Here is a 27,671-nt window from a genome sequence, read left to right as displayed (position 1 = left end):
TTGGTTCTTTCAGATCACCCTTGTTGGCGACCAATCAATTCGGTCAGATGATCCGATAGCAAAAACAAACTGGCATTTTAGGAGGCTTGCAGCTGCTCTAACATTATATTGCTCGTGACACGGGACGGTACATTCAGCCCTTGCTAACATTAGCGCTACGGTGGCAGAATCTTGGGGTGACACGCATGAGAAAAAGAAGTTGTTACCTCGTAAAGACGTACACTACATAACAATCATGCAAAGGACTTTTCGCTTTGCTGAGTTGCACGAGTAGAGAGGAGGATTCAGCTCTATTCTTGTACTCGGCTTGCTTGCACAGGCTTGTAAGCATGGAGAGATCCTCTCTCGCTACCTTTCATGGTATGTTTCACACATCTGCCCCTTGTGCTTGCGCCGCACAGCAACAAAATCAGACCTAGGATCAGATTATGTCGGAGGTTGCACTTAATTTTAGCAAAACAGGCTGCCATCATATCATCGTTCAAAATGAGATTGCATGTGGTAGTGCAACGGTACGCATACGGAGTGAAATGCCGTCTTCCAGGTCGTGGCATCGACCTAGGCAGAGGGATGCATGCTTGAGTTTCATCTCTACGCCATTTTGGCGCCCCGCACAAACAACATAGGACTCTTGGAGAGGCTCGCAGGTTGTAGCATGCACGTCCATGTACCGCCAGGGCTGTTAAATGCTTAGATGAAGCTCAATGTGGCAAAACTACGTACTTCAGCAATTAAATATCCAATCTTTCTTCCCACAGGATATGACGGATATCATTGGTGAGTTCCATGCATTTAACCTGATCTTTACACTTCAAGACAGTTTCAAAGAAGTACTCCAACACTAGAAGAGCGGAGGCACTTTGCAAGCTGTCTCTGTACGAGAGATTTCAGTCTCGTCATCTCAGAGCCTAGTATTTCTCGTGCTATACCTCCTCGTGAGCCCTTTGTGGCTTGTGTGAGACCGTAGAGCTGTCTGTCCTATAGATTTCGTTCTCGCCGAAATTTCGGCTGGCATGAACACGGGGTATCTGGCTTGAGATGTAAGACCGACTGTGGCCCCCAAGTGCCTCTCTGGTACTGCCATAGCTCTCCTCGTCCGAAACGCGAACTCTCGGCGTGAGCTGGAGTTCATGATAATCATCTCTGTTTTTATGGGCGCTTCCATAAGTAAACCTGGAGCCAGTCTGCATGTGCTTTTCCTGGACGCTTGTCTTGCTTCTATGGCCTGAGACAAGACCCAAAAGACTGTCGCGAAACTTGCTTACCGTAGGTAATTGGAGTCTTGTGGCTAGATGCAGTGTTGGAATACAGCCCATGATTATGACTAGGCACTGTTCGCAGTCCGAAGTAAAGTTGATGATGGACGTGTAATATTGTACAGCAGGCGCAACCAATAGCGGGGAGCCGGTCATGGGAATCAGCGACACAGTGATTTTGGCTACAGCAGCTGCCATGGTCACGAGCGACAATGCCATGACCACCAGCAAACCGACCTTCCGCCGGGTCCGCATTTTGAGCTTCCAGATAATGATAATGGGAAACAATACGTAAGTTATGTCTGATATCACGAAGAAGACTAAGTTTCATGATTTCGCGTTAGTAAGAGTATTGAAATGTGGGATAACGTTGCTGGTTGTCTGGGACTGCCAAAGACCTACATTGTAGAGCAAGAGCTGTGTACTGGTAAATCCTCTTGTCCCAGTAATACTGAATGACAGCCTTATTCCATAGACCTTCGTATGGCTTGCACTGCGCAAGCAGGAAGATAACTGAGGCGACTCCAACAGCAGTTTGAACTGTGGTAAAGCAGGTCATGTATAGCTTGAACCACCTTTTTGTGCCAAAAATGCGGACCAGCAAGATGGCAATCGAGACTCTCGCAATAATGGACACGAGGAAGCCAGGTGGAGCAAATATCCAAGACCATTTGTTAATGTTGTAATTCTGCTCGGATGTCAACGTGTTCGAGGGACGTCCACTGCCCCAGTCGCACATTAAGTTGAAGCCGACTTGATACGTGATTTGGAGCGCCAGCGCGAGAACCATGAGCCAATCCTCAATCACAAGCCTTGACATGAACTTTATGCGCAGGTGGCAGCGCGCGGCTACCGCGAAGATGGCCATTGCCGTCAGCGTCCATGTCAACCCATATTGTAAGTGATTGAGCCCTTCTACATGTGGAAGACGTTTTGTGTCAGCGCTTGACGACATGTCAAAGTTCGGAGATTTGGAAAGCTATGTTAGATTACCGGCAATGTAAGTGGTACCTGACGATGGGCTTGGGGGACTAACACAACGACGAAGCACAAAGTTTATCAAGACGTTCGTTTGCTGGTTCAACTAAAATTATAACAGCTTACTTCAGCATTCACCTCATCAGAAGCTAAATTGGTGCTATTTTGCGAAGCCACGAGTTCCATTATGTGCGACGCACACGTCTGATCTTGCCTCAAGGCTCCCAGTGAGCAAGGCTCCATGATTTGGTCTACCAGTCCGTCCAGGGAGCGGCTGAGACGCACGGAACAATGTATACGTGCATTCCTGTGATCCTATTCGACATAACGATCTAACCTGCATGGTGACCGGGTGGGGAAATGGATTTTCTCACAGACGCTCTACCGAGTGCTGTTGTTTCTGCAGGTCTACTTAACATTATGGGTGCAGAGCTTGTCTAGCCCTGCTATGAAAGATACATGTAGATAAGCCCAGCCTTCTACGGGTAAGCGAGCATTGAGAAGCACAGTAGGGGTGGGTATATTGGCATCTGCAGGGGTTCCGCACCTAAAGTCTGCATTAGAGGCAGCGCCGTTGTACTATATTCAAATCAGATGTAACCCAACTCTTCTATGGTGTCTGACTTTTGCGACCTCAATTGGGCCGGACTCCCCGGTCAATTTCATACCCTAGCAAGTGAAAGAGCCGAAGGCTTCGGAGGACTCAAAAAGTTCGGCAGCGAATCAAGTGTACGGGCCGGCCCGCCTGATGACGTGGCGAGTATGTCAACGGCACGGCAGGAGCTTACAGAAACTTTGTACATACTCCGTACTGGTGGCGCAAACGTTGTCTAGTCTGTGCATATCCCGGTTTCTGCATTAACTCCTATAGTCATGGTGATGGGAGGTAGTCTGCAGTACATACAGTGCTTGAATTTGGTCATAGAGATTGCGATCAATTTGCAGGGTGGCATTGCTGACGAGGTCTAGAAATGTGGTTTCAATTTATTGGCCTGGCTGTTGATCAAGATTCGTCCCATAGATAGTGTATGGTGCAGCGTAGTGTAGCATCAAGCTGTCAGACCTCAGGCTTCAACACACAGGCATATCCCTCCGAGTTTGCGAGATGTGTCAGTATCAGGTGTTTCGCCACTAATCGTACTCAACCTTTTTGATTGATTGATAAATGTACAATCAAAGCATGCAAAGTCAAAGATCAGCAGAAATGCGTCGGCATCAACTGTGGGAAACAGTCGACTGGCGATATCTTTCGCCTATCGACACATTCATTCCGCAGCAATACATTCGTCAGATCCTGTGCTTTCCCGGGAAAGGGCCATCGGCAATTTCGGCTTTCAAACATGGCCTGGAAAGATGCATTTCCTCGATTCCCTGCCTTTCATCTAGCATAGTACCATGCTCCAAACCCACCCACCAACCCCAAGATGATTCATCTCACCCCTTTGACAAGTACGCAAAATTTCGTCTTGGAACTCCGGTCTATGATATCAAGGGCATCCTCTCTGTTGGAACATCCCAGCTTCTGGAAGGAACGGATTACGGGAGTCTAAAGCGGGCCAGCTTTCCAAACAATCTTTTGAATCGGGATGTGTTACTTCCTCCACTTCCGCACTTCCCAGTGACTAATGGTTCTGCCCCGGCTTTTCGAGTCCATGTGACACCGAGATCGGATGGAACTATAGTGGGTGTGTGCCTTCACCATAGCGTCGCTGACCTGGGAGGTATCAATGCTATATTCAAGACATGGGCATATTTTTGTAAGAAGCACTACGATGAAGACAGGCAGCAGACATTCGGGTCTGATGCCGTCCTCCCGGTCGAGAATTCCGTCTCTGTTGAATGTGACCGACACATAGTGTATGGTTCGAGGTTCAGTGAGGGTTCGGAATTTGCAGATAAATACACAGCAGAGGAGCCAAGCTGCCCGGCAGATATAACCGTCCTCAACTCAGCACCACCAACCCTGACATCAGATATCATATCGAATTTGCCCATGGAGACGGTACATTACCGGATACCTAGGCAAACGGTTCACGGCTTGAAGGTTACACTTAGTGAATACCTGCAACCCGGAACGAAATTATCATCCAATGATGTCATATGTGCTATGTTATGGAGTGCTATTACCTTCGCTCTAGCACCTCAATCGTCATATTCTCGAGCGCGTGGACGGGACCATCCCGCGAGCACTGATGAAGTGGTCTCGATGGGCTTGAGTATTGATATGCGAAAGCGTCTCCATGTGCCTATTCCAGAGGACTTTGTAGGCAACGCGTTGTCAATGGCGTGGCCGACCGTTCCTAAGAGACTACTGCTTGATGCGGCTCAAGGTGCAAGCAGCAGCTCTTCTTCGCTTGCATCTATGGCTCATATCGCTGTTTGCATTCAAGAGTCCTACGCGTCACTGACAGAAGACTATTTCCACAATTTAATAGCTTATTTAGGTTCGCATGAGGACGTCAACAAATTGCAATGGGGTCCAGGACCTGCCAGTACCAATATGGTGGCTGCGACCTGGAAAGCGTTTGAAATACACTCCCTGGATTGGGGCGGTGACATCGGGAAATGCGAGGCCGTTAGGACGAGACTACCATTTCCTCATACTATTACTATCTTACCGGAAGCACCGGATTCAGAGGGCACAGACATTGTCTTCTGTTTCTTAAATGACACAATGCAAATAATCAAAAGTTGTGAGATCATCCAGCAATACTATCAGCGAATGGATGTCGAAGACTGAGCCGGGGGGCGAGAATAAGCTATGATATAGACATATTTCTACAGCCTTCTTATAGTTAGATTATCAATTATCTGGTTGTACATGTTTTTTTGGCCTTCTATCAACGCCGATTAGTTTGTTGTGTCATTTTGCCGTAATAAGTAAATCAATACTAAATGAATATCTGTAAAAGTAGCTGGCATAACCAGTCGCAACTTGCTGCCTATTAGAGAGACCAACTTACTCTTTATCACTTTACTAAGACACGTACCCCTTTACTTCCATGTTTTGGCATAGGTTTAACCAAGTCAACAATAAAATCGACGTCCTCCCTAGTCGTTTCATATAACTCAAGCTTGTGCCTTCGAAAGATTGTAGCCAGACAGACATACAACTCCATAAGTGCCAAATTCATACCAATGCAATTTCTTGCCCCGCGGCTAAATGATACCATATAATTACCTAAGGGCTGTAAGCCATCAGGGCCTTTTGGATCGTTCAGCCATCGTTCTGGAACGAAACTGAGAGGGTTGGGGAAGTATAAGGGGTTGATATGGTTATGGTACGCGTCCATTGAAACAGATACATTGGCCTGTATCGTCCAGCAACCATAAGTCAGACGCTCTGAACGGCTTACACGCGGCAGGCGTTGGACTGAGCCGAACGCGAGACGAAGACCTATGCCACAAATTATTTAGCATCCAAGCAATCTTCCTCGAGAATTGAACAAATGACAAAAGGCCGTTTGGAATCGAGAGCGGTAGTGTAGACTCACTTTCCTGTACAACGGCCGAGAGATATGGTAGCTTCTCCAGCGCTACCCACGATAAAACCACATCTGGATCGGGCATAGATTCCGTAAGCTCATCTTTGAGTTTATGATATACATCCGAATTATCTATGATGTGGAATGTTCCTACAGTTAAAGTCCACATCGTAGTTTCTATGCCAGCCCCGTTCAAGCTCATAGCTTCCTGCCTCAGTCTCGAAAATGATAACTCTTCAGGTGGCAGGTCGGAAGCTAGTATATCGTGAAAAATTGTCGGATGCGAAGTTTCTTTTGCATCCATGTTCTTCCCAGCAAGAATGTCTCGAATCTGTCTGCTTATAGCTTGACGATACTCCAATATGGGCTTAAAAGGGGGCACTATGACTCCCAAGATACCATCTGGGATCCAGTTCATCATCTCAACGAAAGGTCGGAAGTGTGTGGTCCAATGGGCGTAGCCCACCGAGCTAGCCATTGCCATACTGAAGGGCGACTGGAAGTCTGGCGCCGCAGAAAAGTTTGTCGACCTCGCAAAAGCCAACTCTGTGATAACGTCGGCAGTCATTGTTGCCCAAACGTCGCTCATATTGACCACTTTTCCGGTACCCTTGTACTCAGTATCAAACCTATGAGAAATACGATCCACAATTTGCTGGAGGTGCCCATTGCGACTGAATATCCTCTGCTTCGAAAAGAAGGGTGCTATGGCAGCCCGACGCATGCGGTGGTGTTCCGAATATACAGTGTGTACTGTCGCCTCAGGAACATTGAAGCGATATTTGAACTTGCGAATCTTATCGATAGGATGCGCAGCCGTTGCGCCACAGTTAATTTCATTATAGAACTCTGGGTCGTCAATATGCAGCTCATCTGGATTGATCCTCACAATGGGTCCATATCGCTCATGCATGCGCTTGATCTCGAAAGTGAATTGGCCGCCACCATTGGCTATCAAGTCGTAGTATAGCTCGTGCCAACCGCTTATTGCTGCTAGCCTCGACCCTGGGAACTGGGAGAGTGGAGAAAAGTAAAGCCGATAAATGATTAGAGCAACAGTCCGTGCCAAAACCAGCGCAAAGACCAGAGTGATTACAATCGGAGCCTTTTGATCTCCAATGCATGGATTACCAGGCTCGGGGTAGCCCTTAGTTGCTGTCGACATGGTGTTAACCCAAACGTCGTTGTGGATAGATCTCATTAAGCTCATTTGGAAAATATTTATGTCGGATTCTCAAGGGTATGTAGAGACACAAGACCAAGTGTCGCCGATATGGAACGATCTTCTCTTCGCTCATTACTGTGCAGGCTGCGTTTGCACCTCAATACCTAAGAGTACATTAATTCAAAGTACCGACGCGCCAATCAGGCGGAACACTGCATTTACATCCGGCAGCAGTACCCAGTACCTCCAGTCTAGGCTAGGCTACGATGCATGCAAGACAGTGAAAAGTCCCAAGCAGCTCCTTGCAGCCTATCAGTACATGAGGACTACATCCAGCATCGCGTTGCACCTTAAACAGTAATGGTTACAATGTTTCAAGTGGCATGCCAGCAATTTATCCTGGAAGCCCACTACTGGGCTGTTTGGGAGAGACTTGCTTTTCATAGTAATACCGCTTCTTTCGGGTGGACGCATGCATGGTACGACCACGGAGTGATTCTGACTCCGTACACATGCAAGTGAAGTCTCCGATGCAAATGAAGTCTCTGATGCAAGAGAGAGCCTCTGCTGGTCAATGGGGTCCGGATAAAGTTGTCTCTTAAGTTTCCGATCCCGTATGGCCTTTCTCCCGCCTTCTTGGGCACATTGTCACGTCCAATAGCGTAGGATACCGAGAGCACTTACAGGTTTTGTCAGGTTTAGACTGGATCTTGAATTGTTACCACATCAAAGCACCATATCGTCAAATTTCTTCCCGACATGGCTTCTCAAACCGTTGTCTTTATTTCAGGCGTTTCGCGAGGTATTGGGGAAATGCTTGCACAGACGTATTTATCTAAGCCGAACCACACAGTGATCGGCAGCACGCGTAGTGGCGAAGCTGCAGGACCCAACTCGACTCCAGCAGCCAACGGATCGAAATTCATTTCCGTAAAGATCGAATCTACTACCTTGTCTGATCCTGAAGCAGCAGTCAAGGAGATCATCGCAGCCGGCATTGACCATGTGGATGTTGTAGTCGCGAACGCTGGAGTGAGCCCAGCCCTACTACCACCGACATCTGCGGATCTAGACGATGTGTCAAAAGCTTTCACTGTCAACACTTTGGGACCATGGGCTCTTTTCAAGGCATTTTTCCCGCTTCTGGAAAAGTCTAAGAACGCCAAATGGGTTGCAATCACCACTGCAGTCGCCTCTTTAGGCGCCATGGAAGTTTTCGGAGCATATGTCGCACCGGGATATGGTATCAGCAAGGTCGGACTCGGTTGGCTCACGCTGTAAGTTGAAATGCTTCCTTGCACACGAAGAGATGCCATCATAGAATCAGAGGGCAAATATGAAACGCTTGCACTGACATGACACGGCTTAGATCCGCTCACTGCCAATATAAATGGCTCACAGCCTTTGTGCTGCACCCTGGGTAGGTTCGATTATCCATTCGCAGCATGAGCTTCAGGTTAATAAGACTAGTCTTGTCCAGACCGATATGGGTAATGCGGCTGCTCGCATGATGGGGCTTGAGCAAGCCCCCGATACTAAGGAAAAGAGCGCCCAGTCCATCATCGACATAGTGAGTCAATTCATTACCAGAAAGCTGTGGTGTTGAGTTTCCAGATTGCTTACCAGTTGAAGATCGAGAAAGCTACCAGGAAAGAGACCTCGGGCAAGTTTTTCAATGCCATCGACGGTGCTATTATACCTTGGTAGTTCTGGGTGCGGGGATTAATCAGGATTTATTAAGTCGAGGCAAGACTCTTGTAACCCAACCTCTGATTGAAATGAAGTCGTATTACTTAAATACGAGACGAACGACATGACAAAACAAGCCGTTCCTTCTATTTCTTAGACCAGAAACAAGCTGCGTTTTCCTATCGTGATGCTTAGCGGAAAGCTTTGATACCAACTAATGCAAGGTAATTGGATACAACGTTCCGTTCTTTGAAATTGCCGAAATGGCAACTAGTCCCTCCACACTTTGAAGCCGTTCCTTTCGTTATTTCCCCATACTTGCTCCAGTAGTTTGCTGTCTATTTTGCTGTACCATGTAAGAGCTAACTGCCAAAGTTGTAAGTCGCCTTTCTTTGTTTCAAGTTATCCCACGAGCTTGGCGTCAGTATTTCGCGAGTAGACAGGCTCTCGTAACTTGTTTGTACTTGCTACTGTCACAATCTAAAATTTACTGTGTTGCAATGAGTGTGGTATGTGTGTACTATATATAATTTTTATTGTAGAAAACTTCTCTAATAATGTATACAATTTCGTTTGAACCAATTTAAATTCCCGTTTGCTATATATGGTATGATACAAGCAATGGTAGGACTTTAACAGTCACAAAAATAGGACTACCCTACTCGTTAACCTACATAAGACTAAATATAATCCTAGATTAATCCAGTCACTTGAGCGATTGCAACATTTTCCAACATTAGATTAGTTATATTATCCAGGTGCATTTTCTTTTCCAACTTCTTGCGCTTCTCCGTTCTTAGCGTTATCGTACGGCGTGGAGTCTTGTCTTCGACAGGCTTCACAACCACACGAAGTCCCTGAGAGCCAGATTTGGTCAATAATCTTTACGAGCATCGTATGGGGATACAAACAGAGCGCTGGAATACTCTGATACGACATAGACCTCCGGAAGGCGTTGAGCCAACTGGATTAAGCTGGACTGATAGTGATGCGACAGCAGGAAAGTGAGGTGGTATACTCTGACAAACCAAAAGAAGCACGATACTGAAACACTGAGCTCCCATTGCGTATACATGAAGCTTTGTAGGCAGAGAACATGACACAAGGATCACCACTATGGGCATGGTCATCACGCTCGAGTTAAGCCAATAATGACTTAACCTAGTCAGTTTCTGACTGGATAAGTGTAGACTGCACAGGTGTCGGGTACTAGACACATGTAGCACTCGCAAGAAGGTCACGTGCCCTTGTGAGCTGAAACCGCTTCAGAGCGCTAGTTCAGGTAGCCGTTAAATTAAGCCTTGCTTTTCGTTTTGATCGGCACCATACAAGCCCCATCCCCACACCATACATGTACTATAAGGTCTGGGGGTGCCAAGGATCAACTGGCCTGTGCGTAAGGCGGTCGCCTGACCATTGTTGCAGTTTCCATCATCCAATGCAAAAGGCTGCTGTGATGCTTCCTACTACCAGGTAGCCGTGTCATGAAAAGTCTCGATGTAGACATGCATGATTTTCACTGGCCATTTCTAGTATATCTTGACAATCGCGTGTCAGCCTCGATTGTCACCCAATTCCAGCTGCGCGGGTATACACGTCAATGTTTGATCATCTCGTTGACGGTGAGCACATGCAATCTGGATTGAAATTTATATCTCTCCTTCAACTGCTCAAGACGAAAAGTGAATGCAATGTGTAGCTAGGTAACTTCAACGCGCTGACTGTGCGCTGATACCTGCCGTTTCTTTGTTTACAAGCCGTTCTGGCAGCACCTCCCCGTACATTATCGATAGTGAGTCTTCCTGCAGATATGACAAGAATAATTGCACGCACGTCACTAATCCTAGAGCGCCTTTGGCAACTGCGATGCGTTGGACGTAGGGACGGCTGCATCGCCGGTGCATTCACAAGAAATTGACATGATACAATGAATATATATGAGGAAGTCATTGCCCGAGTACGGTGGTTATAGAGGAGCTGTTGCGAGCAATGCATACTGAAAGCGAAAGTCCATCGACAGTGAGATTGAGAAAGTCAGGTCAACCCAATCCATGATGCCGATATCAGCAACCAAGATCAGAATTCTAAGGTGTCGCCGGCCCTAGCAACTTCGGCGGACTGAAATTGTTGCCACGGACTAGATTCTCGATGGTTATATATTTCTTATCTGTTGCTTGATCATATTGAGCGGCACTCCATGCGGTCGTAACTATATTAACGAGATTGAGTAACTTTTTAGGGCTTTGCCGATTTAGTGGATTATACTCGAGCTACAGGCCAGATTAATCCTTTGGCGCTTGAAGGGCTGTTAGGCGATTGATGATGCTTCCCATGGTGAGCCACGAAGCAACACAACCGTAAAAATACCCACTAAAGAAAGTTCGAACATAGAAACATAGGGGTTGTTGACACAAGAATCGACCGTATAGATTGGCTGAGTCCCACCTATTATTTAAATAAATGTGCGTTACATGACTCAATAAAATGGGATGCAGATCATCTTATTTCTTCATTGTTTGTAGAGTGCGCATATCGGATGTTAATACAACATTTACGTAGCGTTGTGTGAGATGGGTCAGGTGGTAAAACTAATAGACAATACCACAGTATGTAAGCAAAGGAGTTCTCTCCACCCATGACCCCGCATCTCGGATTCTCACTGGTTGATATCCGCCCCATTGGATAGCAATAGCCGCACCATAGATACAGATCCGGATGCCACTGCCCAATGCAATGGAAGGGTGCCCCTGGCGTCGGGCACCTGGAGCGCGGCCCTGATGCCTGCATGCCTAGCATCTGATTCGACTCCATTGGAGTCAGAATGGAAGCTAGAGCTGCCGTTAGCAACGCTTTCGTCGCCCAGAGCGTCCAGGACCATCTGCACGATTGCCTCGCTTCCCGTGGTGATGGCCGTAAACAGCACCGAGCGACCCGATTTGTCGAGTGCGCCTGGACGGCGGTCAGCTCCCGCGCCTAGTGCTCGCAGCAATAGTCGTACCGTCTTTTCCGCTTCTTTGGCTATTTTATCACCGCCACCATTGCTGGCGTTATTGGCACAGCTGTGTCGGCCACCGAAGCCTTTTTCTGCCTCTGCTGCGCCAATGACGGCCAGATGCAGGGGGGTCTGGCCGCCTTTGTTCAACAATCCTGCATCCGCGCCGCGGTCTAAGAGCAGCTCCACCATACAGCTATCGCCGGCTAGGGCGGCGATATGGAGCGCAGTGCATCGTTTGTCTTTGTGGTTCCTTGGTGTTGCTAATGGGCTGTGAGCTGTAACTTATATGGTGATATTGCGCAGTGCTGGGGGAGGGAGACATACCTGACTGTTCGTGAATGGAAGAGTTATCACTCTTGTAACCACCGGCGTGTGTCATATAATTGTCTGCCGAGTGGCTCCATGCTGACGCTTCGTCAATCCCTTCCGAAGACGATGCTGTTGCCTCCGCATCATCAAACGCAGGCGAGGTGTTTAGATTGCTGATGTCCTCTGTCTGCGTATGCTCAGTTGTCATTGCCGGTGCAGATTCAGCCTGGTGGTTTTCTTCGCCGTAATGGTCACAAGAGAGGGATAATGTCGTGGTGTTGTTGGTCGCTGCGGCGGCGGCAGCAGCAGCAACGGTGGTGGTAGTCGTATGGCTGGCCTGGAACGCATATCCGCCAAAAATGTCTCCAGGGCAACTGGCAGAACCATTGCCAAGACTTTGAGTCAGTCTAGGATCCAAGTTTAAATCAAGAAGCGGCTGGTAGAGCGTGTTGGTGAAATTGCTGGAGTCGGTAGCCGTTGTTGCTGAAGTCGGGAAGGCCGTCTCTGCCGAGCCTTTGATAGACAAAAGGTTGGTTCCAAGTACATCTTCGGACTGTGTCCAGGTACCTCTGCCAGTCGACGCCGACATGGCTACGGCCGCCTCCAGCGCCTGGATGCGCTCTTTCTGGGCGCGACCTGAGTAGAGGACGGTAAGTGAAGATTAGAGAGGACAGACAAGAAATAAAAGCCATTAAATCTCATACGGTATGTCCGTTGCGCAGCGCAGTTCTGTTCGCGCTTACGCGCTAGTCTTTCCTGCTCGGAAACGAGGCTGTTACTTTGTCTTCTGATGCGCCGAGGTCTTGTTATCGTCATGTTGTTCTTCATTTATCCCTCCTGCCTTTCTCTTTCTTTTTCTGTTGTTTTCTCTTTCTTAATTTCCAAGGGAGAGGGGAGGAGTTCTCTTTGCTGCTATTTCTGTATGTGTTACGAAGACGCCCTTATATAATTCAAGTGCCTGGGTCTGGGTCTGGGTCTGGGCGCCTAGCGTGCACTATAGGTCTCAACTATATGCTTTAGCCCGTTATGAGTAAGAAGTGAAAATGTGTGGATGTGGCAAAGCAATGTAGTACTGATTTTTGGTTGGTCATGATGTACTATGCCGCGGAGGAGCATGTTAAGCTCACATGATTGAAATCAGGCAATGAGATAAGGCGGTGACATAAAAGGAAGGTGGGCAGCTGTGCCGTAGGATACAATTATTAGTTGCGCGCCGGCCCGCCGGATCGGCTGCATATAACGTATCACCCCCTAACCGAGCCACCTCCATTGACGAGGTTGAATCTTAGCTTTAAGAGGCTTATGGTTCACCGCAAGCAGGCTTTAAAAATCGAAAAGAAAATCCAAAAAGTATTCTTTACATTCCAAAATATAATATAGCTATATCATATGATATATTAGAAAGGTTCCATGGTGTAATGCGAAATATTGTATCTCGGCGGCGAAAATCCCGAGAAGCTAAGACATTAGTCTAGTGGGTAACTACGCCCTGAGAAGTCAAGTCTGTAGAAGGGTGGCTCGGTTGTAGGGTTGGCTCGGTTCAGGTGGTGATACGTTAAAGGTCTTGGAAGCGATCATCGCGTGTCCTATCAAATAACGGATGTGGATCACTCTTCTCCACCTGAATCGTGCATATAATAGTCTTGTCTGTCCCCATATCAATAAATGGGGGCTCAACTCTTGTAACACATCTATTACTCCCCTATATAATTTTCACATATCGGATACGCTTTTCCAGTCTATACAATTGGCTAAGCTTTTATCGGAGAATACGACACAAAAATAGGAAGCTGATCGGATGTCTGTATTAATATCTAATATTATCCGACTGACTTCTAATACTTGCTACTTTATATAAATTATAATCATCAGACAACGTAAGAATCATCACCTAAGGATGCCCCCAAAAGTACTGAGATACACGTCGCTCTTTTGTGTCGTTTCGCTGCCTAGGCCCAGATCCCCCGGGACTCCTGCTTTGCAGTCAGATGATTATCCCCCACACTGCACAGATAGCTTAGTTCTGAGGAAGCAGGATGTCTTAATTGCTGGTTCTGGGGAGTGCTCGGTCGTGACAACCCGCTAAGCCCACTTCAACCGTGTTCGCCTCTTGGCGCCAATCACGGCCAGCAATCACAGTCCAATCGGCCATGGCCACTAAATAGTTGGCACAATGGTATGTATGTTCTTCGTCGGCGGTGATAGCATCGATATACCGCCAATTCTGCGTAAAGGCGCGGTATTGCCTCTTCCACATTTCGTCACAATGGACAAATGGTCGCGCTGACTAGTCCAGTATACATCGTAATCGCCCATTTCCTCGATCGTCGTAAGTTGTGTCGTCCTGTTCTTTTCGAGATACCCAATCCATTATGTACCTTCGTTCATATAGGACTGCGTACTGATATCATCGTAGCAGGACTTATGCACGTAATGGTTGGCCAGGATATCGTATACGCATCCTTTACTCCGCGCCTCTTCCGTGGATTTGCCGCAGTCGATAAAGCACGTGTTGGAGAAAATGGTGTGTTTGTCCCCCATGTCATAAGGTGCTACGGACATCATCAAGGTGTTTAGACCAATAGTACCGTCAGCTCTTATGCCAGATAATAGACCAAGCTGTCACAGCATGAGCAAAGTGCCCCAAAATGCGGTGGTGAGGATGAACACCACAGCCGAGGCTGCCCATGAAAGGGGAAAGCGACGATCGTCTAAGTACAGGTGCAGTTTCCAGTTGGTGGACCCAGCTAGCCCGCGGCGCTTTACTGTAGTCAAAGCTGCCATCTGAGTGAGAGCTGTTCTCGTTTAGCATTTCATGGAGCGTGCTGGCTTTGTCTTCTAACTCTTCGTGCATCGTAGAATTGAGTTCACAACCTCTGGTTATGTTTGATGGAAATCGCGGAGAAGGTTATCTTTCCGTGCGTCTCGCCCTTGATACAATTTTGCTTCTTTTTCTTTCTTGCTTCTTTATCTCATCTCTTTCTTACGAGGTGGTGTAGGATAACGTCATGCTTGCACGTCATGCGCATCGATTCAACCCCTCCTAGCAGTTGGCAGGTAAAGTCAACACTAAGCCCTATTATTGCTGCCATATACACGTTTGGTGTGGACCTCGCCAGACCATGGGATCCACTTTTCGGGTGCCTGCACAGTCCAGTTCAGTCCTTACGGGGGGGTGTTCAATGGTCGTGTAGCCGATATCTAATTCTACGCTTCTAACCTGGTTTCAGACGGGATCCCTACCAGTGGACCGAGGCTTATGAAAAGAGCCTGTAAGAAGGATCTCACGTAAGGCATGTTGAGTTGGAGAAGGGCAAATGTGGCAATCACGTGAAGTGTGGAGCAAGACATAGCAAAAAGAGACTAACAGAAAGAGAAATGCATAATGCCTAAATCGATTTGTTTCTGCATAGTCAGCGTGTTGCAACCCCCCCCCCCCAAAAAAAATAAAACCGCAAGGCCACCGTACAGAAAAACAACATAGTGGATTCGAGATTGTATTGGAGCAGATGGCGAATACCTCTCGTCAGGTACGCTGCTTTGGTTAACGGCGAAAGCAAGAACAGCAGCAGCAGTAGAAGCTGCAGTAGTGACCGCAACGAGAATCACTCTCTTACCAGAGACAATTCTGACGCCGATTATGAAGAAGATGACTCAGAAAATTCACGATACATAAGCCCGACAGAGAGGTCATACTGTAGTTTCAGTCCGCGGCTGGTTCTCCTCTGCCTAGCCTTTCTCTCCTGCGGTATACTGTTGGGCTATGCTGCGAGAGGCCTATACGTGTGGCACGGTGCGGACAATAAGGAGGCGGTCGCTACCAAGACCGCTTGGGGTAGTGAGTATAACAAGTACATATACACGCCAAACGAGTATGACGAATATATTGCCCGGACGAGGACCTCACAATGCGCCGCGAATGGCGGCAGATGAGCTGCGTCGAGAAACGGCAGTTCATCCAGGCCGTCAAGTGCTTAAAAAACAGACCGTCTAAAGCGCGGTCTACCGGAAAGCTATTGAAGACTTTGCTTTTCTCAGAGGCCAGATCGGATTACATTGTAAATAATCCGAATTCACGTTGGTCAGAATAGAGAGACAATTCCTAACCACTTTGGAGCAATCGGAGTAGCGTCTTTCTTCCCGTGGCACCGGTATCTCCTTTGGGTGTTTGAGAGGGAACTCAAAAACTCTTGCGGGTATCCGGGCGGAGTTCCCTATGTTTCACGTATCAATATCACCAGAAAACAAACTAACACCTGATGCCAGATTTTGGGACTGGACCAAGGACTCGTAAGTATTCCGCGAGTAATAGCAGGACGAATAAATGGGAATGGAAAGTGAAACAGAAAAGCTAATCATTATAGCGATACTCTTGCGTACTCTCCCCTGTTAAACGAGCTGCCCGGCTTCGGCAGCGACGGTAACCCGCAGGCCGACTTCGCCAACGGCACCCACGGTGGCTATTGTGTGACCGACGGCAACTTTGCCAATCATATGGCGGCCATTGATTATATCGATACCTCCAGAGTGACCCCTTCGTCCCATTGCGTCTCCCGCCGCTTCGATCCTGAAGACCCTGAAGGCCGCCACTCCGGCGCCCTCATAACCCGGAGTACTATCTCGGATATTATCGCCCTGCCTGACTTTGCTAGTTTTTCCGATGCGATGCTGAATGAAACTACCGGCCCGGCAGTTGTCGTCCCTAACTGGATGCAGGGTGATATGGCCCAATATACGGCGCCCAACGATGTGCTTTACTTCTTGCATCTAACACAGGTCGGCCGTCTCTGGTGGGTTTGGCAACACCAGGTCACAGCGTTGCGTCTGAACGATTACACCGGCCGCCGCCGGAACGACTAAGACGATCCCGCTTCGCTTCACGACAACCTCTCGCTTGACGAAGTTCTGGCCCCTGACGTGGAGGTGTTTAATGCTATCTGGGCGCAATGGAGTTTTGTGTGTTACACGTATTGTGCACCGCCCAAGAAAGACGAGGCATAATTAGCGTGACGGTGAGAAAGCCAAGGGTGTAAAACAAAAATTACATGTTTTGTCTGAATTTATTCATCATCTGCATTTCTTTCTTTTGGAGGAGGAACATGGTATAGTTAATCAGAATGTGGTTTAAGGATACACGATTGCGATAAAAAAAAACATCACAGTGCCTGATATTAGTGCCACATTGAACAAGTAGAATTTTATTTCATAAGGTCTGCAAAAAAATAAAAAGGTCACTGGTGACATCACAAAGTGATTAAACTGTAACGATTATACTAATACTAGGTCTAAATATGAACAGCAAAGTTTATGTTAGTAAGTAAGTAGAGTCATTAAAAGCAAAGAGTATTTAAAAGTGTAGTTGCAAAGGCTTGAGCCTCATTCATCAGTAAGATAAATACGTAGCTCGATCACTGAAGTAATAACTGTCTATAATTAACACCTAGGAAACCCAGTCCTTCGTATGTCCTTTCATTCCTTCGCTGAGGCTTATCGAATCATTGGATCGACTCCAGATACCCAAATCCGATACACACTGGATCCATACCTCGATCTGCTCCAGATCCATAGATATAGTGACGTGACTCCCTGTATGCTGGCGTCCCTGTTATGTCCTAGCCAACTGTCTGCCTGGTGCCAGCCAGCACGTGTGGCTTCTCCACTTAAGGTCGCATATCTGGCCTTCGTTTGTAACATCAATGCCACAGGTTGGCAGTAATAGTAATGGGTACCCGGCACCTAGTAACGAGTTAAACGTTTATAATAGGATGCAAACTGAGCTACGAACAGCAGCTTGCGCACGGGGACTACATCAACGAAGAGGTCACCGAATGCCTTGATTGTGCCACCTTGACTAGTCAGACATTACGTGATCGCAACGTAACGTGGAAAACTGATGGGCAGGATCAAAAATCAAATAGCAGTCTCGTTTACATCAATTACGTGAGGAAGTCACCACTATAGCTTTAGTATCCTTATATGTAAGATAGTACAACCTGATCACAGATTGCACATTCAGAGGCGATAGCAAAATGTCCGTCCTGAGTAATATCAAAGATATTCCAAGAGAAAACCATGTACAAATGGGCTGGCCGATCTGCTATCTCTGATGCGCTAGGAAATCATTTCGATCAACCACGACATCATCAAGGTTTTGATCTACCTCTTGACCACAGTTTCAACTCTCTAATTTTCCTCGAAAGGAACCAACTTCACTCTATTGAAAAGCCCGACATTATGCGTACCTCTACCTTCCTTGCTGCGGCCTTTGCCACCTTGGCCCTTGCCAGGCCCATCCCTACAGATGCCCAAGGTGAACTTGCTGTCGTCAGAGCGGTTCGAACCGCAATGGGCAGGCCGACTACATCTAGCGCGAGATCGCTAGTTCCCAAGGTAGCTCTGAAAATCGAGAGAACCATTCCTGACACAAATATCTTGGCAGCGCCTCTCATCTCATTAAGGCATGTCGTCTGCTCAGCGTAGGGCTTAGTCTTTCACATAATTACTACCTGCGTTTCATGTGACTCAGCAAAGAGTAAGAGGATTAAGGAATAAGAATCATGTTGGGAGAGCAGGTTAGTGCCAAGCGGGAATAGAAGAATAACTTATAATTATGATGGAAGAGTTTCATCTACTACTCGTATACTACACTATGTAGATATAGCAAATTCAGAACTCTTCTTTCCTTGGTCGACATTACCGAGTGTCTTAATTTATGGGAATTGATAAGGACGCAGCGTAATTACTAAGGAAGCGGCTTACGGACTCAGCAATATTTCTCAGCCTCTCATTGACCTGAGAAGACGCCAGCTGGCGGCCCACTTGGACGTGCACTAACACTTACCTCTTCACGGCACTAACTAGAACCTGGGAAGTTCTACTGAGTGTGCCTCGAACCGCCTTATATACTACGTATTACGTGCTACGTGGAGTGTGTGGTGTGAATCAACATTGCTAAAAATTTACGGAAGATGTCATAGATCTAGTCACACGCTCACTGGTCCTGACGTTGATGCTATCACGCACCTCCTCCTGCTCTCTCCAGTCGCGATCTCCCACCGCGATCTCCGCCTACGAATAATTGGCTATAACCATCGCCCATTCAAACGTACTCCCGTCCGATTACCCAGAGCAATTCCTTCAACCTCCTGCGACCTTGTTGATCTTGCGATACATGATTTTCCACGTTTGATTGACCTGATCCGCTGCTCGTAGGCTGTTCTGGTTGGATAGCGCGAAACAGCTAATCCTGCACTACATCATTCCGATTGTGGCTGCGCGCCTGTATCTTGAAAGCAATCGGGATTGGCTGCCCATTACTTTTTCGGCCGTTCACGAAGCTCAGTTGCAATTCTTAGACCGTGAATCCGCCTATATGGGTTTGAACTCCACTCGTATAGATGCAATCTAGAGTGCACATCCCATGTTGTCAACTTCATGCCGTCTGCAAGTTCACGATGTGTTGTATGCTGACATGGAATGCCGAGATGTAGGGATACCGTGCAATTGATGTCACAACCGCTTAGCGGCGTTCGGGAATGGATTGTCTCCACTAGGGGTGAAAGAGAGTAATCATCGAGCATGTCCTTAAGTGCTTCGACTGGTCGGAACAAATGGCTTATGCTATCAAGTAGGTAACCCTTCACATTATTGATACTTGTTTCTTTTCCAGACGTGACTAGAATTCCAAGATTTCGATAATTCCGAATGAAGCATTGTGCCCATTGAAGAGACAAGCTTTTAAACACGTCGCTAGCAACAGCTCTAGACTAGAAAGTGCGATTCTAGTGCAGCTAGCAAAATGGTGGCTATAGGGGGGTTACGTACTAACCTAGCGCACTAACATAAATTGCTAAAGCCAATAAGAGGCTGAGAAATATCGCGACGCTCGTAAGCTGTTGCGTCCCTAGTGATCTGCGCTGCATCCTTATTAATTCCTAATGTATTACGTGAGAATTTATGCCGATGACGTTGGAAGTTCACCGTCGTATAAAACCATGAGGTTATACCTGATTAGAATACTTTTTTTCTACTCTGGCTCGGTTATATTATTATCCTTTAGGAGGCTTTCTTCTGAGTATCTTTTCCTTTTTAACCTTCAATTTCCTTCTCCTAATGTAGAAGAGGACGTAAAAGTGAAAGACGTTAACACTGCCCACTATGGAAGCGTTTGAAGCCGAGCTCGCTAAGGCAACAAACCTTGGTAATAGGGACTTGCTGGGTGCCGTTGCTATGGTCATTGATAACAACGGTGAGTTACAGCGTTTCACTGCGATTGTTAGAATGTGTATGAGGCTACAAGAAGAGGGCAATCTGATTAATACTGTAGGACATGAGCAGGAAACTTCTTATACCGACATGCTGCTGGACGCCAGTTTCTTGATACCGACTCGCCACCTTTGGATCCCAATTGCACCATATCGCTCACCTCGGCAGGCAAGTTCTGGACCAATATCGCGGCCTTGCAATTGGTTGAACGCGGCATTCTGACGCTTGACGAACCGATTAGGAAGTATGTTCCTGAGATTGACAAATGCCTGCTGGTCGAGGAGGTGGACATAGAGGGTCAAGGTGGAGGCGACGTGGAAAATAAGGAGAAAGAGATAAGGCTACGTCCACCAACGCGCGGCATCACATTGCGCGACCTACTTTTGAATATGAGTGGTATGGGCACCCCCGATACGTACCAAGAGCGGTTTGGTAGCAAGGATAGGGTACCACCGCTGGACTTTCCCAATGACGCCCATCCACTAGTCAAGAATCAATTTACGCACCTTTTCTTTGAGCCGGGTGAGGGCTTCGAGTACGGATGGAGTATCTACTGCGTCCAGCTACTCGTCGAGCGGCTTGGCGATAAGGACCGGTTCTTCCAGTACGTCGACGAACATATTTTTGGCGCGCTCGGCATGACCGCTTCCACTTACCGACCGGTCCTGGTGCCGCATGTCTGGGCGCGTCGCCTGCAGATGGTAGGGCGTGAGCTGGACACCACCATGACGGACGGCAAGGCCCGCCTCGTGGCCCGTGACGAGAACACGTATGGTCTGGCCTGCAGCATATCCGATCTCGCCAGGCTCTTTGGCGATCTCATGTCGCCCGACTGCAAGCTGCTCCAGGTCCAAGAACACCGCGATCTGTTATTCGCGCCACAGTTGACACCCGGCAGCCATGCACACCAGTCGCTACTAGCCGAAACTACCAACTACGGCTTCCTGCTCCCCCTCGAACAAGGCGTGTCCCATAAAGTATCATGGGCGTTAACACCACCTCCGGCGATCAACTGGACCGCGGCGGGCGTACTTATTGAGGAGGACGGCACCCTTCCCGGCTCGGGCATCCCCAAAGGGACTGTGGCGTTTGAGGGGCAGCCAAATGTCATCTGGACTATGAATCGCGAAAAGGGGCGCATGATGCTTTTTGGTAACCAGTTGCTGCCCGGCTACGATGTGAAAGCACATAATCTTGCGATTCGGTTTTTGTATGACGCTTGGAAGACGTTTGGCTAGGCGAGAAGGAGTATAAAGTGTCAAGGATTCATTCCTAGTATCTAATATATAGGGTTAGCAGCATGTTCAGAAAGAAAGCGGCAGAGCGTATATACCTATGCAATGGCCTTGGTAATTCCTAGCTGTGTGTGCCATGCTTGCAAACAAATAAATCGTTTTCAATTATAGTCAAATCAAATTGGGATTTTCCCAAATCAAATCAAATAAGTGGAAATTTCACTTAAATCAACTTAATTCAAAGCACCTGATTTATTTGGATATGTACCAAATCAAAAACAACCTAGGATAAGCAGGTAATACCTCGCCAATACACCGCAGCTTCAGGTTTGCGTTGGCCCTGGACCGTCTGGTTGTAGCACTAATATTGCTTTTTTCTTAAAAAAAAAACTATAAAAAAAAACGCGCTTCCCGCGAAATGTTTTCTGTATGCCCGTCTTCGCTTTGTGATAGCTGTTTAATCGTGCCGATGCCTTCGCTTAACGCTTTCCCATCTGCTTTGAACCCGTCAAATACTCGCGATTAGTCTCGTTTTTCTCCAGCCATGTCTATAGACGAAAATGCCGATCTGAGACCCACTCTTGGAAGCAGCGTCCACTGCACCACTTCAAGTCCTTTATGCAGCTCCTCTGACATCAGCCCATCAGAGCCTAGAGGAGAAGTTTCGGACGATACATCGTTTCTGGTTGACTATATTGGCTACGAGGGCATTGATTGGAATCATTTTGCAGGCTTATCTATCATCAGGCGTCGAAAAAGGCCGCGTACAGGTCGGGTATGGGAGCTCGGTTGAGTTTCTCTATCTGCCTCGTACGAGAGCTGCCACGTCGAGATAGGTTTGTGGCGGTGATGCGGAACTGAGACATATGGCCTGGGACAGCTCATTCGCAACGAGTCTGTTTATGTGATAGCGATGGACAGTATAAAGCCGTCGCAGAGGATTCGTGGGGCGGCGGCGGTGGCGATGTGAAGTTGGACGAGTCGAGAGTCGAGGTGCGACGCGTTTGGGGTTGCGGCCAAGAAAGGACTAAATCGTTGTCACGACTAACAAAGACCTAACTTATGCCTCCGATTAAGGCTATACTGTATTGCCGGAAATGTAACAGTATATATGTGGTGACTACGCTGGGGTAACTTACATATCGAGACTGCGACCGCATCAGAGTAATTGATATACATATTTCTATTGGTTTGAAATCCTATCAGTTGCTACATCTCTGTCTTTATCTACAGCCTAATCAATCACTTGAGTGTTTGCATATCCCCTCAAACAAGTCATGGTGCAAGATCCATGACATCAGTCTATCACCGCCTGGCTACAAACTATTTCCGAGTCTGCTCCTGCGACTCCTTTAAGCCACAGCGAAAATCTACCCACCGGATGTCCATGCCGACGTCGTGACAAATAACGAACACCTAGCATGTCCAAGCGACAGAGGAACGACAAAGAGGGCTACGATAGAGGATTGAGCCCTAGCGGTGGCGAGGAAAAGCAACACGAACCTACACCACGTCCACCCATACCGTTGCTGTCCCGAACCAGACGTGACCGTGACCACCGCAGCAGCAACATCGACCTGATCCCATCTACGACCAGCGGTACAGGCAATAGCACCAGCAGCGCCGGGACCGCCATCTTTAGCAAGCGGGAGATGCTAACCACTGTATCCAGCACATCCACCTTTCACTCCACGCCCACACCTGCTCGACCTGGATGAGGACCGGCCTCTTGTCATCAGCGTGGAGACTAAGTGCCTCGCTCCTGGTCTTGAGAAGGCTTCCACGTAGCCCCCCCCCGCGGCGCTCTGGCCGGGCGCACTTTCGCCTGCAGAACGGGTTCAGCGACGGCGGGCTGACCGTACTGCTTCCCTGTCTCAGGGTCACGGCCACCTACTGGGACCTGAATGTTTTGGTACAAGAGGGGAACAGCAAAGTGTCCTACGGATCCCGTCAAACCCGGCGATAGACTCACCATACCCGGCTGCTACCGCGTCTACCATTCGCTCGTCGCCATCATACAGTAGGCAGAGCAAGAAGCAACGGCATGGTGCATAGCACGACTGGGAGCCTTTAGCCGAGGGCGAGGAGAGCGTGGGGAGGGGTCACAACAATCATGATAGTAGTATTAATAGAGCTGTGCTTCGCCTATCGACTAAATTCGATGCGGCTAACAGAGATAGAGACAGAGAAAAATCTAAACTAGCCAATGATTTTATGAGCACGTCATCTAGGATATAACATACCTAGGCATGAATATCTCAGATGACCTCACGGTTCGATAATCTTATATAGCGACTACACAGCTCAAAGACGTAAATCATATAAATCACTAATATTCCAATTTGGATTGTCCCGGTTACAAGAGGCGAGTGTTTTACAACAACAGCCACAAACGATATATCTAAGATTTCACCTTGAATTCTATCAATATATAAAGAGTCTTCCGATTTCTTGTTCCAAGACTTAATAAACAGTTCACTATCAACTCCATCATACAATCAATTCACTTTACTACACCACTAAGGCTTAGTGTGTAACTTCTTTAAATCATACAACATAAAGGTTTTCGCAACGTTATTGCTAATTAATCTTGCTACAGCTAATTCTCGGGGAAATCATAAGGAAAGCGACAATATTAAACGCCAAGCAGACGAAGCATATCACGTCCGGGCTGATTTGAGAATGCTTGCAGCGGCCGTTGAGGCTTACGGGACGGGAGAATACTGTAATACGACTCCATGTTATATTAGCTGCCTTATAAGAGGCGAGTTTAAAGTAAGTCTTCTTAGAGCCGAGTGACATAGTTGTATTGCTAAGCTGTCCGTCACATCAAGCTTTGCTGTTAACCAAACAGTTCTGGTTATCTGGGGATACTTTGAGCCGTTGTATGGAGCCTCTTCTGGATTTTAAGCTCGGCCGGCTGAGAGTGGGTTTGCTTCGATTTTCTGCAGGACGTACTTTGGGTTTACTGACCGATTTACAAAACATTAATTTTCGTCAGGAAAGCTATTGCAGCCATAGTTTATGTAACTACAGTGTCGTTGAATGGAATCATGGTTGATTTAAAATGTGGTACTTTGTGCATACGTGACTTAAGTGATCACATGTCACTTTATCCTGGAATAATATAGAAGATTGTCCATCTGTCTGTTTTCACAATCGTCCATCCGACACCGTCCGCAAGCAGCTCGACCTTGAGCCCGAATCTCTCTATCTCTCAAAACGCCGCTTGGATTTATTGGAGTACCCAAGATTCACTTCGTTGCCGGACAGCCACTCCAGACCACCTACGCGCAGTCTCGATACTAGGTCGGACATCTCGTACTCGGTCGTATCCGCGTAGACGCACTCGCAGGTACTCAGGCGCTCGTTGACAACTATGGCGTGACCCATGATCGGAGGGAACATCGACATCGTGTACATGCTGGTTGGCCGAGACGTGGGCGATTGTTTGGCAGGATTTCAAACCTCCGCAGGTACTAAAACGACAGGCCCAACTCGTCGAGGGTTCCGTTGAAGATGGCCGTATCAGTGGTGCCGACGAAGACGATGCCGTCCGTGCACTCCGTCGCGGACGCCTTCGCGAACGATGTTCCGTTTGGACATGGCGCGCGGCACGCCGCCACCTATTTTTTGGGTAAGGGCCACACGGTCTTCAACCGGTACGGATCGAATCCGCGCTCGAACATCGGCAGCAGCAACTACCCCATCGTCATAGGACTGCCATAGGACATTAATAGAAACGCGTCGGTATTAGTCGTCTTGTACGACCACGACAACATCGGGAACCTGCTTAACATGGACTCTGACCGACTTGTAGATGCCACGAGATAGGCCATGGACATCCTAAACGGCCCCTGTGGCTTGATCAAGTTGACTCCGACGAACGACATCGAGCAAGACAGGCACTACGGACCCGCCGACCCTCGTGTTATGGTAGCCGTCCGCAACCCCAATGGACTCGTGGACGAGAGTCATAAGGGACGAAGCAAGTTGCCTACCGACATCGTCTTCACCTACAAGCTCGAGTAGGCGTTTAGCACGAAAACCATGCCCCGAGGTCCCCGGGCACATAAGTACGGTCTAAGTCCCGCCCAAGCCTGCTCTTCGTTGAGATGTCGCGGGGCACGCGGGGCAAGCCATGTGGCCTGGCAGACAAGACATGCGTGGAATCCCCTGGTGTTGCCACAAGGCGGAGGCTCGATGCACTGAAAGTCCTGGGCCCCATGGGTCACACCCCCGCGGCGAAAACTTGAAACCAATGTCGCCTTTGTTCGCGAACAGATGGCTCCACGAAGATAGAACTGGACCAGCAGCCCCTACGCGCCGTTTTAGACAGGCAGATGTGGGGTTATAACTATACGCTAAGACTATTTTGGCGCCCAATTCAGCATAAGGTCTACCATTTTCTGATCCCAAAACCTCCAGTCTTGGACATCGCCACGCCGAAAACCGTCATCTATATGCATTATGTGGACCAATGCTTCTGAGTCCTAAGCCCAGGCTGCGGATGAGATATCACGATTGATATCACTAGTCAGACTGCACGACTAGATTCCATGAGGATAATGAAAGAGAATAGTATAAGCATTGCTCCTCCGAGGTTTCCTTCCGACTATATGGCTTGCTAATGACATCTTACATAGAGAACGTGGTAAAATACAAAGATACTGCGTGATTCCTGAACTCCCCAACCATGACCTTCCCGCCCCAAGCCGTCCCATGGCATTCCATCGGGTCATTTACTCCTCAGAGCGCTCCCCAAACTTCATACCACGCTTGGCATCAGTGTCGCTGCAGTAGTCATCATCCTTGGTACCACCAACGCAGCCGTTGGGGCAAAACTGATCAAAGGTGATGTAGTTGTCACCGCCGCAGATGAAGATGGACTGGTCGGTGTGCTTGATATCTGTGCTAGTACCAGCGGCGTTCAGGGCATCGTTGATTCTGTAGTTATAGTCGGCGGACTTCTGCTTCAAAGCGAAGCCGCAGTAGATTCCACCGTTGGTGCAGCCCTTGATGGCGGTCTCACGGTTCTCTAGAGGACCGGCAGACACGAAGCTGGAGAGGGCAGCGGTGAAGGCGAGAGCGAAAGTTGCGATTTGGACCATTTTGGCGGTTGTAGTTTTGTTTGGATACTGTTGAGAAGTGTAATGTAGTGTTTGTGTTGATAATGTTGGTCTGATGATTTTGAGCTTAGATGAGGCGATGAGATGATGAGATGATGTTGTTGATGATGTTCTGATGAAATTTTGATCTAAGAGAGGTCGGTAAGTCCTCTTCATATACTCGATTCCAGCGCTCTACTACTTCACGTTCTTGCCTTTCGGTTGAGGCACAGGCACAGGCGTCAAGCTGATCATAGAGCTTTCAGCCGTCACATTGCTCGTGATCGGCGCTCAGGAATAGGATTGCTCACGTCGAGGGAATCGCCCAGTGCATGCCAAGGCGGATTGTGAACGCTGCCCAGCCATGAATAGAAGGGCGTTTAGTCCAGGTCGCCGTTTAGTCTATACCTCACGTCGACGGCTTGCGACTCGAGCTTTTTCGTGATCGTCTCGAAGGATCTTACTATGACGATCAAGGCGTTGATTCCCCTTAAACGCCAACTTGATGCGATTCCACCAAAGTGGCTGTGCCTATATAAGCCGCCTCTATATTGTATTATAATTAACAATCAATGAATGAGACTAGCTAGGAAGCCGCAGAAGATGACCTAGAGATCGTGTTCCTACAACGCCAAGCAATTGCCGCTAAGCTCCTACAGGGGCGATCATAGCCTTGCTTACACAGCATGCTATAATGCGATGTCCTGGGCTGCAATCCGCAGGAATCACGTGAGCTAAACAGGTTTGTCTGCTCCGTGCGACGCAAAACTATGTTTTTGTATTGTTCTCCACCACATCATAAGCTGCAATTGCTCTCTTGTGTCGTTCTACAATCTGTGTGATGTCCGGGTTTCCCGTGCCTTGGCTGGAATCCAAGAACATCCGCGGTAAGGATTCCTCTCATCTCGCATTGCTCATCATTTTTGAGCCATGTTGCCATGGTGGTGCGTTTGGCTTTCTTCAATGACGAAAGTATCCACCATTTGTGGCCTCAACATATGCCCGTGTGCGGCACGACTCCCCATATACTCCTCTACTATTCTTGGAAAAGCCAATAACATCATCCCTTTTTAGTGGAGACCTTGAAGATCAGGAACAGAATCGGCAAGTTTTCTCTCTTTCTATTTCAAGTTAGTTTCTGGGCACTGAGTGCAACGGCGGGGCTTCTCATGCACAGGCCAGGGTT

At 47.9% G+C, this 27,671-nt stretch overlaps 10 protein-coding genes across 10 annotated transcripts; 4 read left to right on the top strand and 6 right to left on the bottom strand.

Annotated features, from left to right (window-relative positions):
- Positions 1-916: 916 nt before the first annotated feature.
- On the bottom strand, positions 917-2,124 carry BKA67DRAFT_683195 (uncharacterized protein; the record flags this gene model as incomplete). The annotated part of the gene is made up of 2 exons (XM_046108966.1): positions 917-1,576; positions 1,659-2,124. 2 exons carry the CDS (start codon positions 2,122-2,124, stop codon positions 924-926), a joined length of 1,119 nt encoding a protein of 372 aa, XP_045954453.1. The 3' UTR covers positions 917-923.
- A 1,314-nt stretch (positions 2,125-3,438) lies between these two features.
- On the top strand, positions 3,439-4,974 carry BKA67DRAFT_662682 (transferase family-domain-containing protein; the record flags this gene model as incomplete). Its single annotated transcript, XM_046108052.1, has 1 exon — positions 3,439-4,974. One exon carries the CDS (start codon positions 3,439-3,441, stop codon positions 4,972-4,974), a length of 1,536 nt encoding a protein of 511 aa, XP_045954452.1.
- Positions 4,975-5,203: 229 nt separating this feature from the next.
- On the bottom strand, positions 5,204-6,884 carry BKA67DRAFT_594751 (putative cytochrome P450; the record flags this gene model as incomplete). The annotated part of the gene is made up of 2 exons (XM_046105089.1): positions 5,204-5,631; positions 5,729-6,884. The coding sequence occupies 2 exons, from the start codon at positions 6,882-6,884 to the stop codon at positions 5,204-5,206; spliced, it is 1,584 nt and encodes a 527-aa protein (XP_045954451.1).
- Positions 6,885-7,151: 267 nt separating this feature from the next.
- On the top strand, positions 7,152-8,591 carry BKA67DRAFT_649600 (NAD(P)-binding protein; the record flags this gene model as incomplete). Its single annotated transcript, XM_046106015.1, has 4 exons — positions 7,152-8,161; positions 8,254-8,304; positions 8,355-8,454; positions 8,499-8,591. Exons 1-4 carry the CDS (start codon positions 7,644-7,646, stop codon positions 8,589-8,591), a joined length of 762 nt encoding a protein of 253 aa, XP_045954450.1. The 5' UTR covers positions 7,152-7,643.
- Positions 8,592-11,229: 2,638 nt separating this feature from the next.
- Positions 11,230-12,693, bottom strand: BKA67DRAFT_662679 (ankyrin repeat-containing domain protein; the record flags this gene model as incomplete). Its single annotated transcript, XM_046108051.1, has 3 exons — positions 11,230-11,828; positions 11,893-12,513; positions 12,582-12,693. 3 exons carry the CDS (start codon positions 12,691-12,693, stop codon positions 11,230-11,232), a joined length of 1,332 nt encoding a protein of 443 aa, XP_045954449.1.
- Positions 12,694-13,918: 1,225 nt separating this feature from the next.
- BKA67DRAFT_539765 (uncharacterized protein) lies at positions 13,919-14,439 on the bottom strand (the record flags this gene model as incomplete). The annotated part of the gene is made up of 2 exons (XM_046100692.1): positions 13,919-14,160; positions 14,256-14,439. The coding sequence occupies 2 exons, from the start codon at positions 14,437-14,439 to the stop codon at positions 13,919-13,921; spliced, it is 426 nt and encodes a 141-aa protein (XP_045954448.1).
- Positions 14,440-15,785: 1,346 nt separating this feature from the next.
- On the top strand, positions 15,786-16,737 carry BKA67DRAFT_662678 (uncharacterized protein; the record flags this gene model as incomplete). The annotated part of the gene is made up of 3 exons (XM_046108050.1): positions 15,786-15,847; positions 16,144-16,167; positions 16,242-16,737. 3 exons carry the CDS (start codon positions 15,786-15,788, stop codon positions 16,735-16,737), a joined length of 582 nt encoding a protein of 193 aa, XP_045954447.1.
- Positions 16,738-18,804: 2,067 nt separating this feature from the next.
- Positions 18,805-19,571, bottom strand: BKA67DRAFT_578928 (uncharacterized protein). The gene has a single exon (XM_046103734.1). The coding sequence runs from the start codon at positions 19,455-19,457 to the stop codon at positions 19,191-19,193; it is 267 nt and encodes an 88-aa protein (XP_045954446.1). The 5' UTR covers positions 19,458-19,571; the 3' UTR covers positions 18,805-19,190.
- Positions 19,572-19,823: 252 nt separating this feature from the next.
- Positions 19,824-21,591, top strand: BKA67DRAFT_578927 (beta-lactamase/transpeptidase-like protein). The gene is made up of 2 exons (XM_046103733.1): positions 19,824-20,125; positions 20,215-21,591. Exons 1-2 carry the CDS (start codon positions 20,035-20,037, stop codon positions 21,378-21,380), a joined length of 1,257 nt encoding a protein of 418 aa, XP_045954445.1. The 5' UTR covers positions 19,824-20,034; the 3' UTR covers positions 21,381-21,591.
- A 4,528-nt stretch (positions 21,592-26,119) lies between these two features.
- Positions 26,120-26,488, bottom strand: BKA67DRAFT_539762 (uncharacterized protein; the record flags this gene model as incomplete). Its single annotated transcript, XM_046100691.1, has 1 exon — positions 26,120-26,488. One exon carries the CDS (start codon positions 26,486-26,488, stop codon positions 26,120-26,122), a length of 369 nt encoding a protein of 122 aa, XP_045954444.1.
- Between the last annotated feature and the right edge of the window lie 1,183 nt (positions 26,489-27,671).

The sequence above is a fragment of the Truncatella angustata genome, assembly GCF_020726525.1.
Source record: "Truncatella angustata strain MPI-SDFR-AT-0073 chromosome Unknown BKA67scaffold_8, whole genome shotgun sequence".
Classification (NCBI taxonomy): Eukaryota; Fungi; Ascomycota; class Sordariomycetes; order Amphisphaeriales; family Sporocadaceae; genus Truncatella; species Truncatella angustata.
The sequence above is the reverse complement of the archived record's forward strand: the minus strand, read 5'-3'. Positions and strand labels throughout refer to the sequence as shown.

Coding starts and splice junctions, on each gene's coding strand:
- BKA67DRAFT_578928 (XM_046103734.1), bottom strand. CDS start 19,457: ATGCTCGATGATTACTCTCTTTCACCCCTAGTGGAGACAATCCATTCC.
- BKA67DRAFT_578927 (XM_046103733.1), top strand. CDS start 20,035: ATGGAAGCGTTTGAAGCCGAGCTCGCTAAGGCAACAAACCTTGGTAAT. Junction 20,126..20,214: donor TATGGTCATTGATAACAACG/GTGAGTTACAGC, acceptor GGACATGAGCAG/GAAACTTCTTATACCGACAT.